The following is a 20,787-nucleotide window of genomic DNA, read 5'->3' as shown; positions in this document are numbered from 1 at the left end:
CCTCAACAATCCATTGTGACAAGTTTACTGGCGATGTTTCCACAGCGGTTTCAGTTGTACGTACCACTTTCTCTCAAAAAATATTCTAAGCATACCTAGCGACATCCTCAGTTGCACTTTAATTTTTTCCGTCGATGAGCTGTTCAAGTTCCTACGCTGTTGAAATGCTGGAAAATGTTGGAAAATCTGTTTTAGAGAATGTGTCGTTACCTATCCTGGGCGCACATCACGTTCCAGTCACCCGCTATTGTTGCAAAGTTGCAGGCGACACTACGGTCACGTGACCGGCACACTTTTCCAAATTTGGTCAGAATTATTTCCCTAGGGAAATATCTTTTCAAAAAATACCCTTCGACGTCACTTTTGTCGATCCGATGGGGACTAGATGTATCTATTTTCTCGGCACGTGACGTATTCTGGCGAATCGCGACACGGAATGAGCATGTGGCGTGTTATAAAAGACTATATATAACGACCAGATAAATACAAGTAGATGAAACAGCACTAAAAAATACTAGTAGCTGACAAAATTTGCTGGTCTATTTCCGGTCAAAATAGAGGTCAATTTCGATGCAGACTAACGGCCAAAAATGACAACGGGCGCGACGGAATGTCATGTGAAAACATATTAAACTGGATATGTATTCGTTAAACTTTGAAACTTCGTATTTCCACTGTGATTCCACAGGCGTTATGTGAGCTGGGTAGTTTTAATAGTGTAGAGTTTATGTTGTCTGTCTGTTTATGCTGATATGTGTTCAGGAAATACTGCATTTTTCGTAAACGCATAGGCATGGTCCAAATCAGCGAGCACTGATACTTCTAGACATATCCTTCCGTTAGCATATTCACACGAACAAACTTTGGTTTGAAAATAAAATCATGAAAATAATGCATAAAACAGGGTTTTTTTTCTCGACTACGCTATTGCGCAAATTGCACATTTCGAGTCATTTTTCTTCCCGTTAAAAGTTACTGACAGCGCGAAAATAGCGCACAAAACACAGCAAGCGAAAACGCCTATATGATAGTGACCCAATCTCATAGTGTAGTGACCTGTGAATTTGCTATACTAATGTTTCTACCCCATAAAATGTCAAGTTTGCCCCCCTCATTTTGATGAATGGGGCAGAAATTGCCCCTTTCAGTGAACATGTAGAGAAAACACAGTAAAATCACAGCTATAAGGGCTTTAATTTTTTCAAGTCCCCCCCCCCGCGAATGTTTCCCGCCCACAGAGATTTGAGAACGCGTCCTATATTAAAATGACAGAAGAAGTTTGCTTATGATACTCCACATAATCTCACCGAGCGTAACTTTCTTAAAAGGACATACAATAGCGTTATGTAAAGATGTCACTTCATAAGGGGTAGACCATTTAATTTTGCTCTACGGGATTTTCAAAAAAATAACTGCTCTCACAGAAAGTGAAACAAAAGAATTTGTCTTTGCAGAATAGCAGAAACTAGTTTGCTTTCAAGATGCCGACTAAAACCATAGACAACTTTGCTGTGATGCATTCTGCGATGCATTGGCTCTGTACCAAAATATAAAAATATAAATTAAAGACATATTTTCATAAGTCACTGACGCATCACTTTTTCTTCCCGAGTTGTCGAACGGCCTTAGCCTGTTCAAAAGCGAAAATTGAGTTGAACTTTGAAGAAGTACTGTAAAAATTATGAAAAGTTTTTTTCCTTTTTATCGAGACGACGGTAAAAAGACCATAGACATTGCATTATCTTCAAGATCAAAACTACAATGTTTGTCCTCCGATTGTTTGAAAACAAGTTTTTATTCATCATATCCAAGTCATTGTGCTTTACAGCTTCTCACGATTACTGAGTAAATTTTGCATATGCACTATTTGGAGATCTATATTTGATTAAAATTCATATATCGTTACCAATATATACAGAACGCCCGTTTCAAATGTACTAGTTATTATGCGTACACTCGGTGAGTGCTTAAACGCAGACATCCACTTGGACCTTGCATAAAGACAGTTCACCGTCAAAGTCAAGTTAGGTACGTACACAGACTTATTGCAAGCTTGTTTCTGAAACTCACAACTGGGCACGGGACATGCTGGATCAAGTAGATGTCTACGGCGAATAAATCCACGCCAAATGAATATTATGTGAAACGTTATACACAGTTCATTATTCAACTGACTATTTTCTTGTTTGTGAAGTCCTTTTATAAGAGCCTGAAATCCAAAATTACGATATCATAATTTCAAAATACAATTGTTTCATAATATTTTCCTACCAAAAAAATGCACACATAAATACATACATACAAAGTAAATTCTATCCAATTGGCTACAGGGTCATCGTTCAACTGAGATTGTTCTGATAAGGAGCCGATTTACAATTGCCTATAACCCAAAACAGCTGATTTACAATTGCCTATAACCCACAATATTGTAATTTGAAATTGCAACAATTCCGGTTGTGTCACATTCACGCGCACGTACACACAATGAGAATATTATCCATTTGGATGTAGTAGTTATCGCCAGGTTCGAGACTGCTACAGGAACTATGAGTGGCATGGGATAACGTTGTCCCGGTGATTCTTGCCCTTTACCTAAAAGTAAGAACAAATGAGATGACATTAATAATTATGTTATACCATGAACCCTTGTGCGAGTGGTAATTGGTCATGAACAGTCACATGACTACAATTTTACGGCCACGATGACCAACTTTTAATCAAATCAGTCGCCTTATAGTCTCATATAACACTACTACTAAGGAAGTTTAGAATGACAGCCATTCATTCATTCATTCATTCATTCGTTTATTTGTTCTTGCAGCCATCTTTATTTCCTCAAATTTGATTCGTTTGTATCGTATTCTCATCGTCTTTTCACCAGAAGTGCGAACAGCAAATTACACCGCCAGTCCGAGTATTAGGAACAGTAGTGAGGCCCTTGAGACTTAACCGTCGAAACACACGATGCAGCTTTCCAAAGCCACAGTGGCAACCTGCAACTTACCTATTCAATCAAAATCATACTGCACATTCTCTGATTTGTAAGATACCAGGAATTTAGAACGGATTTCTGGAGGAACCAGTGTTGTCTTGACTGCTTCGTCCGACAACATCCTCTCTATATAAGCGTTAAGTGGTGACGACTCATCGCCGAACACGTTCATCTTCTTTTCCCCTTCCATGTGTTTTAATCTCTCAAACCATGGCCAAAGGTTGTAATCCACCATTCCAGGCTCCTTACCTTCATAAAACAAAATATAGGTTAGTTATAACTTAGTATGGTAATTACACAGCGAGGCCAAAGATCCTGGCCAGTGGGTAAATGCCTATTTATTTTGGGACTAGTATATTGTTGTATTATTAGCATCAGATTTCCGATAATACTGAAAGGTGCACTTCTCTTCTCTATCTACAGCTACTGATTTTTTTCTTCTCCCTGTAACCTTACTTTAGGGCAATGCATGTATAGGCCCTACTTTTTTCAAAAACGCTTGTTAGCTGGTTTTCCCCACATGGACCCCGTTCCAAAACGTGAATTTACAAGATAACATGAACCAAAATCTGTATTACACGAAAAACGACAATCGTTGTTGTTTATGAATTAAATAAACCATCGATTAGAAACAATGCTCATCAGAGTCCTGTAGACTGAAGATACGCTTTACGGTATTACTAATTTTCGCCGTGCTTTCGGGGAGTCTAGCAAGAGTGGCATATTACATGCATGCGAACGCGCACACACACACCTACATACATACACACATGCACACATACATACATACATACATACATACATACATACATACATACATACATACATACATACATACATACATTACATACATACATACATACATACATACATACATACATACATACATACATACATACATACATACATACATACATACATACATACATACATACATACATACATACATACATACATACATACATACATACATACATACATACATACATACATACATACATACATACATACATACATACATACATACATACATACATTACATACATACATTACATACATACAATACTAAAGGAATAACTCCTGTTGCTAAAACCACATGGAATTTGAGCTGAAATACATGTAAAATAAAATGAACAGAAGCAAGTTATGTTATTCAAGTTTGACCTCACCTCCGAAGAAATCAGTTCCTCTCTTTTGCAGTTGTTCTTCCATTTTCTTTATCCCTATCATCACTGCTTCTATTGCTTCCTCCTCCTTGCCGTGCGATGTTACCACCTTGTGGAAATTCCTACCGATCTGCAACAATGCCGAAAAAACTAACTTAAGAATGCTGAGCAAAGATTTGAAACCGCACAACAACCAGATTCGTTTTCTTATTATCATCTATAGCTATCTGCCGGTCTGACCCTAAGTCTACGAATAAGAACGTTTCGAATTTGTGCAAAAACGAATGCATCCATGCTCGTGGAGTACGTATGCCCGTACGTGTAGTTCGTGTACTGTACTGTACTGTACTGTACTGTACTGTATGTATGCATGTATGTATGTATGTCTATATATATATATATATATATATATATATATATATATATATATATATATATATATATATATATATATATATATATATATATATATATATATATATATTTATATAGACATACATATTATTAGCCACAATAAAATCTACCTATCTGACGATCGCGTGTATGCGTGAAACTCGAGTAATGGGTACCAAACATACTTGATGTGTTCTCATATTTATTATTATATATATATATATATATATATATATATATATATATATATATATATATATATATATATGTATATATATATATTCCACAATCAAGGCACATTATACGTTAGACATACTTGTGTGTAGTACTCATTCGACGTTATAACCTAATGCTCCTTCATATTGCCCAAAGAAAATAGACGAACGAGATGAACAAATAACACTGTACAACAAACCTGGTAGGAGAAAAAGTCGAGCAAAATCCCATCTTTTGCCTTTCGGAAAGGATCGGAAGGATTAAGAGTCTTTTCGCCGGGAAACACTTGGTCGAGGTAGTCATTAACGATCATCGACTCGTATAAAATCTTCCCGTCGTGTTCCAACACAGGGACTTGGCCCTTTGGATTCCTTTCGAGAAGCCATTCTGGCTTTTTCTGCAAGTTGCAATTTACCACTTCAAAGCTGCGAAAGGAATATCTCTGTTATAATCTCGCTAATTGGAAATTATACAGTTTGTATCTTTGATCTTTTTTTCCAACGTCGATACTTCGGTCTTGCAAATTTTAAGCGGTCGTATAGAATGCTTGACTACGGTTTTCTTGTATTTTCTTTTGGTTTGAACGTTTTCCAGTGTTTTCCTAAAATTATTAGATTTTGTTTTAGTCGACGTATGGTTTGTTTTGTATGGTGTCTTAATTCATAGTCTCTGGCGCCAAAGCCACAACTGGTATCGACGCTCGGAAGGGCCAATTTGTAATTATTGTCAATTTTCAGTCGTTCAATTTTTGCATGTTTCACGCCTAGAACCTAATAAAGATTGCCATATGCAGAGCTATTGACCTAAGAGACCTTGGATCTTCGGAGGGCGAGGGTCATAAAGGGGAGCTTGTGAATCACTTTCACGACTCAAAATTTGACATGTTTGTGCGAAGAAAGCGGAGCATGCGTTCCTTTTACAAAGGTATCAACCGTTTCGAAATGAGATGCATGGATAAATGAAAGATCGAACAGTCCGTCTGTTTGATACTGAACCTGCGTGCTTTCTTTGACATTTGGTCGATGTTGCTTTTTTGACGCGGCCGTTTCCCACTAACAAAACTTTCCACTTCACGACTGAACCAATTGTTTATATGACAAACCAACTTTTCAAAATGAAAAGGTGAAAATCCATTGAAAGTTTGTGTATATATACCCTAATTGGATCTGTACCCAGTCCATAGCGAGAAAAAATACATACGGTATTCTCTTGGCAGCAAGTACCAATCTCGACCTTTGAGCGAAGGGGCAAAACCTCATACTGTACAGGCGAATTGTACCATCTTGTAGTGGTGGCAGCGAATCTCCTTGATAAACAAATACAATAAAACAAAAACAAAACAGAGCTAGCAAGAAAGGTCATGATAATCAGACGTAAAAGGTGATTCCCTTCCATGCCCAGAAAAAATCTCTACATGCCTACCAGTTACCATTAACTTGCTACAATACCGTGTACTGCAAAGCATCGCAAAACACTCGTAGAACTTTGAATATATTTTGGCTTCTTATTATTGTTTTATGGTGGAAAATACCATGTTTTGTTTTTGTTTTTTTTTTTGGCACGGTGGTCATGATCATGTCGACTGATGATGATGATGATGAGGTGGAGGAGGAGGAGGAGGAGGATGATATCATAAATTTGCAGCAATAGAATTATGGTAACAAAAAGTTATTATGATTTTTAATTCGAATGCAGTGGCAAAAAAGGGAGGGGTGAAAAAAGAGTGTGTAGCCATAGACCCTCGAGAAAAACTTCTCGAGGGTCTATGGTGTAGCTGCCAATTGCTGGGGTTTTAATTTTTACAACATGCAAATCAGACGGTTCGTCATCTCTGATAAAACTTATATCTTCGGTTGTCCGATTACAAGGTAGTGTTTCAGTGACAAACTGGGATGGGACCGTAAGTTTACGTCTAAATAGTATCATCGACAATAGTTTGTGCTCGTGAGCACTAAACGGGATTGCTCGTGTATGGTCATAGAAGGCACTGAAAAGAAAGACAATGGGACTTCATAGTTCCATGCACAGTCACTGAACACAATGCAAGCGAAACCGTCAAGACTTCGTTTGCATTGAGTCGAGTAACTGTGGATGATGTAGTTGTGGGTCCGTAGCTTCGGTGTTTTCAGACTACATTCCTGCCTTTTACGGACTGGTTGGCACTACCTAATCAATGATCTTGTCTATATAACGATGAACCTACTTCGTCTATGGTGGGTTGATGATCTGACATGTGGTCGATGTCCCTACAAAAATCAGTGTATCCCTGAAATCTCTACAAAATTAGTGGATATAACCACGGTTACTCGTTGGGTAGAGTAACGGTGATATAACCAAGGTCCCTCCCCAGGGAGGGAACCGTGCAAATCAATCCTGCGTACTTCCTGCATTTCTCTCGTGATTAGTCATGGACCGTGCGTCAGTCAGTCTATGGCCAAAATCATGAATTAATTCGGTGACCAGGTGCCGATTGTCGAATAATATTTACCAAAACTCACCTGTCATGAGGTGTTTCGCAGACATATTGGCCTCGATCGCAAGCTGTGGGCGTTGTGGAAGCGAGAACCGTGGAATGTAGAGCGGCACCGATTTGCACTATGCGTTACGTAATGTCGCCTGTCTCTTTGTTTCCGCAGAAAAACTGATGAGTCACGGTTGTTATAGAGGGACTGTGGCGAGTCCCGTCGCTGGACGTTTTGAAGGATCCTTGGCGGATTGCTGCGCGAAAAAGGACGGCATATTTTCGAGTTGCATGACATGCACGAGCCGTTGCGACGCACTTACCAGCGTTATTGATGGTCTCTGCTCTGAAAAATCGGCTATACATTGTAAAGTAAAGTAAGCCTTTATTGAAATCGTATCCCAGTTGGGATCTTGATCATAAAGTACAATAAAGGTTTTGCAAAAACAACAATGAAAGAGTATATATATATATATATATATATATATATATATATATATATATATATATATATATATATATATATATATATATATATATATATATATATATATATATATACACATGAGGTCAACATATTAAAGGTTCATATTTGTCTTTTTCATTTTGTCTTGTCTGAGTTTAAAACATGTATGTATGTATTTTCCAATTCACATAGTGATGCTTTATCTGTCCTTGAAAAGATGCTTACAAGGTCTTGTGTGCCTCTGAATGCGTTTTTACAAATGTTTAGTTTACTGAAAAAATCATGTCTAATGTCTGTGTAGCCTTTGCAATGAAAAAGAAAATGTATCTCATCTTCTACTTGTTTGTTTTGGCAAATTGGGCATGCTCTGTCTATGACATCAAGGTTTTCTGTATCTACCTGTTTCTATGTGTAGTATGTGTGCACTAATGCGTAACTTGCACAGGGCTGATCTGTGATCTGAGTTTTTTATAACATGAAGGTAGCTTTCGAGAGAGAAATCTTTTTTCAACTCTCTGTATGTGAGAAGTTTATTTTTATTTTTATGCCTATCGAGTTTTAGAGTTTAATGTCCGCCGATATCACAGTCACTCGTGATCTATTCACAGTCAGCTCTGGGACTATTCGCCCCATACACGTGTGTACATTAGCGAGAAAAAAAACCCTCGCTTATGTACACACGCCTATGGGGCGAATAGTCCCAGAGCTGAATAGATCACGAGTGACTGTGGCGATATCTACATCTACATGCTCTCAGGCTACTGGAATACTGTATCACCACAGGGGGGATCAGGGAAAAACAAATAAATAAGCATACAAACAAATAAATAAACAAGAAAACCCAAAAAATAACAAACACACAAACACGCATACAAATACATAAATAAATAATAAATAAACATACAGACAAACAGAAACAAATCGATAGATAAATTAACAAACATGCAATATCATAGAACGTTGAATAAATAACAACAAACAAACAAATAAACAAACAAATCTATATACTCACGCATGTATATAATTTTATGTCGTACTTGAGAACTCCACTTGCAAATTCTTTCTTTTTAAAGCCCGTAACTGAGCGGGAAATATATTCAATGATTCATTTGTTAGATAACAGGAAGGCCTGTGACCATGATAATATTAGTGTGAAACTTTTACAGGACTCTGCTGATGAAATATCTGAACTTCTTTGTCATATTTTGAATTTATCATTATCAAATGGTGTTTTTCCTGACGATTTGAAAATAGCTCGTGTTGTTCCCATCTATAAGAAGGGAGACACAGGACATATAGGACACTATAGGCGAATTTCTATTTTGCTTTTGATTAGCAAAATATTTGAAAGAATTGTAAACAACCAAATCTTAAAGTTTTTTGAGAATCATAATATATTTTATCATCATCATTATGGATTGCGAATACAGCATAGTACCAAAATTTCTCTGATAAGCCTTGTTCAATACCTCCTACACGAAATGGATAAAGGAAACTCGACTTTAGGTCTATTTATCGACTTTTCAAAAGCGTTCGACACTATCAACCATAACGTACTTAATAAAAAACTGAATTATTATGGTGTAAGAGGTGTGCCTCTCCGATGGTTTACAAGCTATCTATCTTCTCGTTATCAATTTGTGGATATGAAGGGTGTCTTCTCTTCTAGAAGGTTAATTTCTTGTGGTGTTCCACAGGGCTCAATCTTAGGACCTACGTTATTCCTTATTTATATTAACGATTTTTGTATGTCTTCTGATTTCTTTGACTTTCGGTTATATGCCGATGATTCGAACTTATTTCACACTTTTGAAAAGAAAGATTGTATTGATTTAAATAGTGTCAGTATCAAATTAGATTAGGTTTCTAAGTGGTGTACCGCAAATAGACTAACAATGAATTTTACCAAAACAAATTATTTAATTATATCGGGTAGTAGGAATAGGATTGACACTTCTGGAACGCTCACCATAAATGATACACCAATTTCTGAGGTCAATTGTTCTTCCTTTGTCGGGATTACTATTGATAAATGTCTGTCATGGAAACAGCAAATTTCTATTTTCAAGTCTAAAATTAGCAAGTTAACAAGAGTATTTTGCGTTTGCGCTCTGTTGTACCACAATCTATTCTTGTCACGTTATATAACTCTATAGTTCTTCCACATGTTATTTATGGTCTGGAAATTTGGGGGAGTATATATCCAACGTACTTAAATGAGATTCTAAAAATACAAAAACGCATGGTACGAATCATAACTTTCAGCAATTGGAATTCATCATCAAAACCACTATTCAAGAAACTTGGTATTTTAAATATATACCAACAACATAGTTTACAATTGGCGGTTTTTGTCCATGACGTTTTACATGAGAGGTTGCCGACAGAATTCTCCGACTTTTTTACTCCAATTTATCATTCTCACTTCACCAGACAAAATGTCAGAAATGATCTTATAATTCCAAAAATCAAACATAGATTGGGTCAATTCAGTTTAAAATTTGCAGGAGCGAAACTGTGGAACAGATACCATTAAATATCAGAGATATTGATTGCAGGTCACACTTTAAGCGGGAGTACAAATATTTTCTGAAAACAGAAAGTTAATCACACTGATGTGTTTATTTATTTTAGTTATGACCACATGTGTTTGTATGAGTTGAGGTGTTTTGACAGAGTTATACAGTATGCCCTGTGATATGTTCTATTCAATGATTAATTGTAGTTACAGGGGTTGAACTAGATTAGTTGCCATGCAGACAGCTATTTTCAACCCCTCTTCCCATTGATTGTATACTTATACTGTATTGGATGTTGTTGTAATCACCTACATTATATTTATATTTATTGGAATAAAGAATTCTTATATATATATATATATATATATACATATATTTATATATATATATATATATATATATATATATATATATATATATATATATATATATATATATATATTACGACATAATATAATACGAAAATTTCACCACAATTTGATCAATTGTCACGTTAAGAAACCTGCATACTAGATTACAACCAAATCTGGCAAGTTGTTGAAGAACTCTAGCAATTTGAAGGACTTGCCGTTTTTACTTCATTTGCATACTTTTGAAGCTAACATGTTATTAGGAAGGAATTCACATCTCCACTCTTCGGTGCACCTGTACACTTAATCGTAAGATTGTAGGCGCTGCAGTTGTTGAGATTTTCATAAGGATCGTCAGACAGAAAGACAGATAAACATACAGACAGGCACACATACAGACAGAGATATGTACCTACTTACCTACCTTCCTACCTACCTTCCTTCAATCATCGCTTCAGAACATTTCCAAAAAATTGAGTAGCCCCCTTTTTTCCTTTCCAAATTTGAGCAACTCCCTTGTAGCTTTCAATTTTTTGGGTAACCCCTTCGCATTATTCCGACCCCTAGGCCGTAAGTAATGACGGCTCCCTTTCCCGAATGATACGTGACGGCATTCCAACCTGAGACTAATAAAGTGATTTAGTAGCTTCAAGAAATACTATTGACTTTGACACTTTTGGACCATTCTTGAAGGGTGTAGCATGCTCAAAGGCTACGTTTACCCATTGCGCACACCTGGTATCACCACTAATTACTTATATTCGTCATTCAAGGTGATCGATCCTTCCTGATATTGTAAATATTTGTGTTTGTGCGACCTGGAAATTTTCCCACCTTGTATGATTTGGATTATTATATTTGCTTCAACGTCATATAAGCCTATTATTGATAGTAACAGGATAGCTGACCCCTTGGTACTCGAAAGGCTATCATCAACACAGAAAAAGAACACGGTTTTGGGCACCTCTAAGTTATTTTTGTCGATGTCAAACCTTGGATGAATATATGTTAACTATTTGAAAATTACATTACGAAATCCGAATATCTTTTTGCGAAGACGATCGTACAGTTAATCTATCTTGTGCATGCAAAAAAGTTTGACTTCGCAACATATGTGGATATATTCACATGATCGCTGGTCATTTGACTGTATTCCACTATAGAGAAATGCAACTGTTACTTTCCAACACCATAGGACGGTTATGTAATGCTGGTCAAGAACGTTCTCTCATGTACATGTATCAGATAACACTCGACAACTCTGTGAGGAATCTACCTTGTGGTACTAACTTTGCAAATATTAATCAAATATTCCCCTATTTATATAAAAAAAAATTCAGAGGAATCAGAATTTTCAGCAAGAAATGTCCTGCTTTCATTCAAATAGGAGTAATATCTTTGTTGATGTTACTTATCAGTTTCTATGTATGAAATCTTCGGTCATTAAATCCTAAACGGAGATTTTGTAGATAACGTGAGATCTGCGGTAAGTAAGGAAGTATTTGACCGTGTTCATTAACTTAAACTGAACCGTTTGTTCGAGTAAGAGCGAGAAAAAGCGTCTCATTTTTGCTTTTAATTTTGTCGATTTTTTTTAAAAAGATCCATAATAAACCTCGACTTAGTTTTTCCTCCTTAGTTGAATACATAGTTATTTACAAACGTTATTTCAATCTCATAGTGGATATCTTTTAATAACCTTTGTTTCATGCTGATATTTCCGCAGTGTGACTAGGTGCCGTATGCTCTGAGTTCGAATTCGATCCAGAATTTTCTGAATTTTAAACCCTTGGCTTGATAGTACTGCGGCTGGATATTGTTTCCGATGCTATCTGAAGCCCATTTTAGCAACGTATCCTTTACGTTGATTAAGGTTACGTGCGATGTAAAATAGTGAGCCTGTATGTGCACAGTGCAAGTGATTCATAATATCTACAAAGTGAGGATGGGTCACGGCCAGAAAAATTCAACAACGTGGTTCGGCTTATGAGCCACTCTTAAGGGTGGGAATGAAGCCGATTGTTTTTGACTGTGATTTCTTCGCTAGGTGACTGGATGCCGTACAATGTGTGTTCATCGGCGACCGAAACCCTGCTGGATCTTACCATTCTTATAATTCGTACAACGAGAATTGCGCGCGGGCATGATATAGGACCTTCAATTTTAGCCAAGTTTTCGCTCACGTGATGCTGTAGCAATGTGTGTCTGTCTGTCAGTGTGCGTGCGTATGTGTCAGTGCGTGTCTGTCTGTCTGTCTGTCTGTCTGTCTGTTTACACGATAACTCAAGAACCCCTGAACAGATTTGGTAGACAGGTACCATATGCTAATGGCAAGAACTGATAAGATTTTGGTTAGTGTGGCGTGCATTTTTAGTCCCCATGGACACCGTCCGGCGGGACTTATAGGTTTGGTCATGTCCGTGCGTCCGTCCGTCTGTCCGTGCGTCCGTCCGTCCGTTCACGCAGATATCTCAGAGACGCCTGGAGCGATTTCGTTCAAACTTGGTACAAGGATTATTACCTATGCCATACATATGCACGTCGATTTGTTTTACGATCCGATCCAATATGGCCGTCTGGCGGCCATTTTGTTTCCTGTATTTGATGTCGGTGCGTATGTTCACGCAAATTTCTCAGTGATGCTAGGAGCAATTCCATTCAAACTTGGTACATAGATTACTCTATATGTTATACATATGCACATTGATTTTTGTTTTGATCCGGTCTAAAATGGCTGTGTGGCGGCCATTTTGTTTCTTATATTTGACGACTGTGCGTTCGTTCACGTAAATTTCTCAGCGATGCCGGGCGCGATTGCATTGAAAGTTGGTACATATATCAATCCCTATCACACGCCGATTTTTGTAATGATTCGATCAAAATGGCTGTGTGACGGCCGTTTTCTTTCCTGTATTTGATATCCATCCACAGGGTCCCCAGGTATGATCCACAGGGGTTCAAGGATGAAATTAATATTAATGCTGTGTCCATGCATAGGGGCTCATGAATGCAGATATCTGAGATATGCCTGTGCCAATTCTTTTTAAACTTGGTACAAGGATACTACACTATGGCATACATATGCAGGTCCATTTATATTGGTGTGGCATGCATAATTAGTGCTAATTTGCATAATTCTGGATTAGAGCGCTGTTTCTGGTACAACTGTGCCAAATTTGATGAAACTTTGTGCAGATGATTTTCACACAGAGTTCTAATATCAGTCAATGACATATGTCAGTATTGCATCAATTAATTGCTAATTTGCATATTTGATGAATTTTTGCAATTAGGGTGATGTCTAGAATATACTGCAACAGATTTAATGAAACAAATGGTACAAATCTTTAGCACATAGCCCTACAATAGTGTACAAAGACACTTAGCAGTATCATGTTAATTAATTGCTAATTTGCATATTTTGTTCCTTTTCCTAATTAGTGGGCTATCTCCAGAAATACTGTTTTAAATTTTATGAAACGTGGTGCAGATGTTGATCCTTCAGCATTATAATACTATGTGAACACATTAAGGAGTATCATGTCAATTAATTGCTAATTTACATATTTAATGAACTTTCATAATTATTGTCATATGTCTAATAATGCTGCATCAAATTTAATGAAACATGGTACAGATTTTTTCCTTCCAGTAGTCAAATGGCGTGCAAAGATATGTACAGTTTCTTATCAATGAATTGCTTATTTGCATATTAATTAATTTTGGTGATTAGGCTGATATGTCAAGAAATAGTTCAACAAATTTCATGAAACTTGGTACAGATGTTGAGCTCAAATTGCTTAACAGTGAAAAGACATTTATCAGTGTCAAGTTAATCAATTTGTAATTGCATATGTAATTACATGTAATTTTCCTAATAAGGGTGATATATCCACAAATACTGCGTAAAATTTGATGAAACTTGGTACGGATTTTGATCTCATAGTGTTGTAAATACAAATCAATGACACTCAGTGGTATCACACATATATATAAATTAATTGGTAGTTTGCATTGGATTTTTGTTTTTTGGGTGAATTTCCAAAGTACTGCATCAAACTTTATGAAATATGGCACCGGTGATAATCTGTCAGTGTTAGGATAGGATGCAAAAATGTTTGGCAGCATCCTGTCGATTAGCTACTAATTGATTCATTTTAATGACCTTTTGTAATTAGTATGGCAGCTTACAGTAGTCCTCTCAGAGGACTTGTAATTAAAGTACCCATTAACAAGTGGGGACTGTGTCATTGTCAATGACTTGTTTTCCATATAACGGTTTCAATAGAGACAGTAATGGCAATTTCGACATATATTAAGAAACACTGAACAAAATTTCATGAAACTTTTCACCGATGACAATCTCAGAACATTATAATGATTCAGTGGTGTCATATCAATTACCGCTGATTAGCATATTTAATGAACTTTGTAGTTACTTACATAACTCCGAAAGTCCTGCATCAAATTTGATGATACCTGCTAAAAATATTGATTTGATTGATATATTTATAGATATTTCAGTTAATTACATATTTGTATATTTAATGACATTTGGAATTAATCTCCGGTGAATATTGGTTCATAATATTGATCATAACACTTTCATGTGGCAAACATGTGGCAAACGTTGAAAGACAGATATTGATTTTAGACGTGACGACTCTTATAAGCTGGCTAGTTTATTTCTTCGATAAACGCTGTTGTTTTTTGTTTTCATGAGAACTAAATACGAAAAAATCAAAACTTGCCAAATGTGCAAATGTCTCAGTTGACGACCTGAACAAATATCCGAAAGATGCAAAGCTTGCCTTTGTGAAGTCTCATATATCATTTAATGAGTTAAGAATAACGAAACTACATAATCTTGAGAATGCTTTTGGTCCATTACAATAGTAGTGCGGTGCAGGGAAACGTTTCAAGATATTTCTTTGTAAGGTGCTGTCGATTTTGCAAAATTTAAGTTACTTGAAGTTCTGATGTAGTAATAAAAGAACCCCATTAATAGCTTAATATCTATGACTGCCTGTGCTGCGGTTGTACAACTACAAAATCTGTCCATTCCTGAAGTGCGGTTCAGGGACAATGGAACTATCATCAACTGAAATATTATTCGTCAAAATTCGCAATGTCGACCTCGAGCAGATACTCGCCGTCCACCAATTTCCACACAACAACATCTTTGCCTGAAATCGTCTTCGCACCATCTTTGCTTGTCAGTTTAAACGATGACCTGGAGGTTACGAACTCGTCTCCATGTTTCCCAAACACCTCTTCTAATTTAGTTTCACTAAGAAGTAGATCTCCCAGTAAACCATTTTCAAGAGCATCAAGTATCTCTGAAAAGCGACAATTTTTCGATTTGGTTAATGCACAATATTATCTCGAAAATACCGCCGCAGTTTTACTTTTAATTGATTGCTTTCTATAAATCCACTTTTCAAGGTGTTGGCATGTATCCTCATAAACAGTTAACTTTCGTGTAAATCGTAGGGTAGAGAGATAGAATGACTCAATAATTGAATCTTCCTTTACTGTATTTATAAGGATCTTGTGCCCTAGTTTGTTTTTTACTGCCTGGTGTTTTTGAGAAAAGGGGCACTCATACTTACCGTGATAAATGAATGGTTCCACAAATTATTACATATGTATTGCTGTATTCCATGTCGCACGTGACAAAATAAATACAAGCTGATATTACTTAGTACATAAAGAACCGCCCTATTGCAGTTTTCAAGGCATATTCTTCATGAATGTTGATCCCCGATTTTAAAAATCATTTACTCGTTTTAAATCACCAGAAATAACTCTTTTCAAAAACAATTCAGTTCATTTGTCTCCTACTCACCCTGTCTACCGTTCAGTATCTGTCGTCCGTGAGCTAACCATTTTCCACCTGGGGTGTACAGCTGCATCAGACCTTTAAAATCTCCCAAGTTATATATGTGTTTGAACTTCTGATATCTCTCACTGATGACTGCTTTAATATCTGGAGTAGTAGCCATTGTTGCCTACATCAACAAAAGTTAAAGAATGAAAAGACTTGTTTCAGATCAAAATATCTACTGACATCCCTATTTATTGTACAGTTATACGAATACTGTACGTATTCTTACTGGACTTTCTTGAGAGATATGTAGCTAATGTACTCCAGTATTCTAAATGTTGTTGCTCTCAGGCCAGAGCGTACATACCCGGTCTCGATGCCTTATGCTATAAAGTCATTCTCAACTCTGCAACACAGAACTGGCCCAACGTGTTCATCATTGGTTCCACATCACATTCAGACAGTTACAGATCAACTTTTTTGAAATTTGACATGGTGGACAACCCGGTCCTTACCGTCATTCCTCGTGATAGCCAGATTTCAGTTCTCAGGCAGATGCCTTTGTGCGAATTAGTTTACTTCGTATCCCAAAGGTGTGTGCCATTAGAATTGTATAAACTATTTCTAAAGCACTTAGTTCTCGAACCTATGTGGAAGTGCCATAGAAAGTGTACTTTTGTCTTGTTTTTTTTTCTTTAAGGGCTACAGTAATTTTCAACGTTTTACAACCAACATTAAGTGGACGCACCAGATGTGCTTCAACTAATAGACTCCCGCGTTTACCGTGTTGGCACCCCTACGTTTGTGACCCTTACATTTTCTTATTCTCTAGAATTTGACTTTGCTTATCATATTGACAATATATTAGGTCTTATGCTTAGGAAAATGCAAAACGATACTACTCGTTTCAATGAACTCATATGGGACATACGCTACTTGTTTAAATGTGTGTATTGTATGCCCCTTGCACCCCGACACTTTTGTGTGAAATTTCAATATCCTATTTGTAATGCACATAAACACTTTTAACTACCCCGATGCATTAAATTACATTTATATCAACAATTAAGCAAATATAAATGCACAGACATAGCTTGTTTTGTATTGGAAAACTGTTTTATTAGCTTTCCCCCATAGACAACTAGATGCAGTGATCTGACATTATCCGTTATATTCCAATATCATATTTGTTGTACGTATATGCACTTTTACATTAAAAAATTGTCAGAGATATATCAATGCTCTGATTTAGCTGGAAAGGGCGAGAATTGACAAACGAAATTTGTAAACAAATTTCTTCATTATCAGATATGCAGTTTCATTCATCCCACTCTAGTCAAGTACGTATATTTTTAATTGGCTTTGCATGGTAGCTATCATCATATGTCAACAGAATGTGTACATATTACCTTTATTTGTTTTACTAGGGGCAACATTTACTTGTTTTTTGGGTGATGTCCCGCAATCTTTATTGTTGATTTTGAAATTGAACGGTTTAAAGGTTACATAATTGAAAAAATTGAGCAAACGTCTAAGTCTTTCATTTTCGAACTACCTTAAAAAGCGAAATTTTGCCCAATTGTTTTAAATTTTTAATGTAAAGACCAAATTCAGATCTTATAGTCTAGACCTCTTACTGTTAACGTTATTAGATTTGTACAGTGATATCAATGTGGGATTAGAAATTGGGTTTTGTGACCACAAAATACTTTCGCCGTTAGTCCGTATAGGAAAAATACAATGAAATTCCTGAGAGTCCATTGGACAGCCCCTGCAAGTTCTATTGTTTACTCAAAGGTATTGGTCGACGTGTGTGACAAAATCCCAAAACTATTGTGTTATTGAGTCAGGCATTTCCGTTGGAATAACTAACTTTATGCAGTCAAGATTTTCTGTTGTTGTATTTTTAACGTCGCCCGATACTGCGTGTTTAGAAGTTCAGAGCCTGAAGTAAGCTTTACATTCTCGTCGGGAAAGTCATTATATCGGAGGATAGTTTCATGTTTTTGCAAGACAGGAGGGTTCTGTAAAAGGAAAATAGAGCGGTCCTCTTCATTAACTCGTAGAGTAGTGTCCCAAAATGTTTTTAGGAACACATCAGAATTAAAAGTCTTGCCATAGTTGCATGGAAATGCACGCCAACATGTGAAACCATAATGCGTTTTACCATAACCACCAAAATAAGAGACGAACCTTTTATAGCAAATCAAACGTTTTGCAGTTCTGCACCGAATCACGGTCGTGGTAGAAGCATGTAGCAATAAAGGGCAACCTTTGTTTTACCCGGCCCGAAACTTCCTGTACAATATGGCCGTTGGAGCGATGAAAAAACTTTTTGACAAAAATGATATTTTTAATGTGAAAGTATTGTGCCATTTCAATACTCTATGGTACATTAATTTTCGTCACAAAGTTTCCATACATTGTGTTTATAATGTTGACTCATATTGTGTTATTACAGCCCTAAGAATATAGCAAAACAAATAGTTTGCTGTTTTACACATCAAATTTTCCCTGTCGCAAATTGTAATACATATTCTTTCATCTTTAAAAATGTATTTTTGGAAAGAATATTACCTGCATTACCATTGCATATACCAGTCGACATGTGCAGGGCCCAGTGCAATCGATATGTTCTTCTGCATGTCTGACTGATTCCTATTTGACTGACAATAGAGTCGCTTTCGCTGTATTTAGGTCATTCCTAGGCTACTTATTCCGCATGATACTGTTGACTAATTTTTTCTCAAGAACAACATATTTATCTGGCCTGACAAATATAGTCCTTGAGTGCCTCTACATGATTATTTTATTCAGATGTTCTCTATATAGAATTCAGGAGGCGTACAAAGTTTTCTAAACAATTACTACGACTGCGACCTCATGATGATTTCTGAAAACTTTGTGCACAAAGCAGGTAACCATGAACTATGCGGGGAGCAGGTCAATGATCTATATCTAGCACAATATTCATTAAAAATGCAAAGTTTGATAACAGACACCGTATCATTGTTATAGTTAATGAGTGCGACTTGATGATTCTGATATGATTACAAACGTAGCCTTCTGAATCATGTTGATACAATGATTTGGTTTTGACGATCGAAGGTAGTTTACCAAGACGCAAGGACGCCTGTCAATTGTGGATAATATACATTAAACACACAATAACATCAGTCAATATATGACCTTACAGTCTGCGGCTTTCGTAATTATTTCGATTACAATTTCGATTCCATTTCGTCTACAATTTACAGAATGTTGCTCACCTTAGGCACGGGGGACACCTACAGAGACGCCAGAGAACAGCGATATGGGTCAGCCCCACTACCGTTGCTTGTATTGAAATCAATTCGCAAGAAATGGGTCTTTGTTTTCTAAAGATGAAGGGGCGAGTGTTGCATTAGGAATATTAATTTTGATTGTAGAAAATTTAACTGATTTTCACCTTTGTTTATTCTCTATTTTTGTCGTAGTTCTTTGAAATCACAGCGAATACTCGACACTCCTTTGTTGTGCGAAAGAATACATCAGAGTAAAACGTCGAAGGTGAGAAAGAAAACTATAATGCGAAGTGTCGTGTTAAAGGTGACAAGTCAAGTGTATATTGATGGAGTAGTATAGGTCACCACCCGGATCACCAGCTTTTTTACGCCGGACCAGTGCATTCACAAACACTTCTGGAGGGGGCAGTAGAATCGACGAAGGTGGGCTTGAAAATATCAAAGGTAGGTTGAGGTACTTGAAAGGATTTTATTTGTTATTATTATTTATTTCTTAAAGAGCGCACTACACTTCGTCTCAGTGCTCTATACACCAACAATGAAATAAAAATGACAAATAAAAAATATCAATACATGTCATTAAATACAGTAACATTCCTTAAAAAGATAAGTTTTCAACTGGCGCTTAAAGGATTGAACCGATCAGTTTAAAATAGCATTAGTAAACGCTAGTTCATTCCATAAAACTGGAGCAGCAACTGAAAAAGCACGAAAACCATAGTTTACAGTAGTGTTCCTCGTATCACGCCGAATTAACAATAGTTTATCAGAGGAACGGAGAACACGTCGTTGAACCTGAATATCTATCAGTGACTTCAAATACTCTGGACATTTACCAGTTAAGATTTTGAAAATGAGGAGGAGAATTTTAAACTTGAATCTTTCTTTTGCAGTTAACCAATGCAAATCCATTAAAACTGGCGTAAAGTGTTCACATTTCCGTGTACGACTAATTAAGCGTACAGCAGCATTTTGAACTGACTAGAATTTTTCAAGTTGGTAATTTTGAATTCCATACAGGAGACTATTACAATAGTCAAGTCGCGATGTCACAAAAACATGTATATTAAGTTTTTCTGTGGATTTCTTGTCGATCAAACAGTGAATTTAGTT

At 36.5% G+C, this 20,787-nt stretch overlaps 1 protein-coding gene and 1 long non-coding RNA gene across 3 annotated transcripts; both read right to left on the bottom strand.

Moving 5' to 3' along the window:
- Positions 1–1,776: 1,776 nt before the first annotated feature.
- LOC139140862 (glutathione S-transferase omega-1-like) lies at positions 1,777–7,384 on the bottom strand. Of its 2 annotated transcripts, XR_011554082.1 has the most exons (7): positions 7,266–7,384; positions 5,968–6,073; positions 4,967–5,192; positions 4,162–4,288; positions 3,005–3,241; positions 2,412–2,592; positions 1,777–2,380 (listed from the first exon to the last, which is right to left on the bottom strand). XR_011554082.1 is itself a non-coding variant. In XM_070710333.1 (6 exons), exons 1-5 carry the CDS (start codon positions 7,288–7,290, stop codon positions 3,009–3,011), a joined length of 717 nt encoding a protein of 238 aa, XP_070566434.1. In that variant the 5' UTR covers positions 7,291–7,384; the 3' UTR covers positions 1,777–2,592; positions 3,005–3,008. The 2 variants fall into 2 exon arrangements, 1 of the variants encoding a protein (XP_070566434.1); XM_070710333.1 differs by having other exon boundaries at positions 1,777–2,592.
- Positions 7,385–15,091: 7,707 nt separating this feature from the next.
- LOC139140894 (uncharacterized) lies at positions 15,092–19,730 on the bottom strand. The gene is made up of 3 exons (XR_011554089.1): positions 19,660–19,730; positions 16,412–16,574; positions 15,092–15,902 (listed from the first exon to the last, which is right to left on the bottom strand). It is a non-coding gene; the product is annotated as an uncharacterized lncRNA (long non-coding RNA).
- Between the last annotated feature and the right edge of the window lie 1,057 nt (positions 19,731–20,787).

Source organism: Ptychodera flava, chromosome 9, assembly GCF_041260155.1.
Source record: "Ptychodera flava strain L36383 chromosome 9, AS_Pfla_20210202, whole genome shotgun sequence".
Taxonomy (NCBI): Eukaryota; Metazoa; Hemichordata; class Enteropneusta; family Ptychoderidae; genus Ptychodera; species Ptychodera flava.
This window is presented reverse-complemented; position numbering and strand designations above follow the sequence as displayed.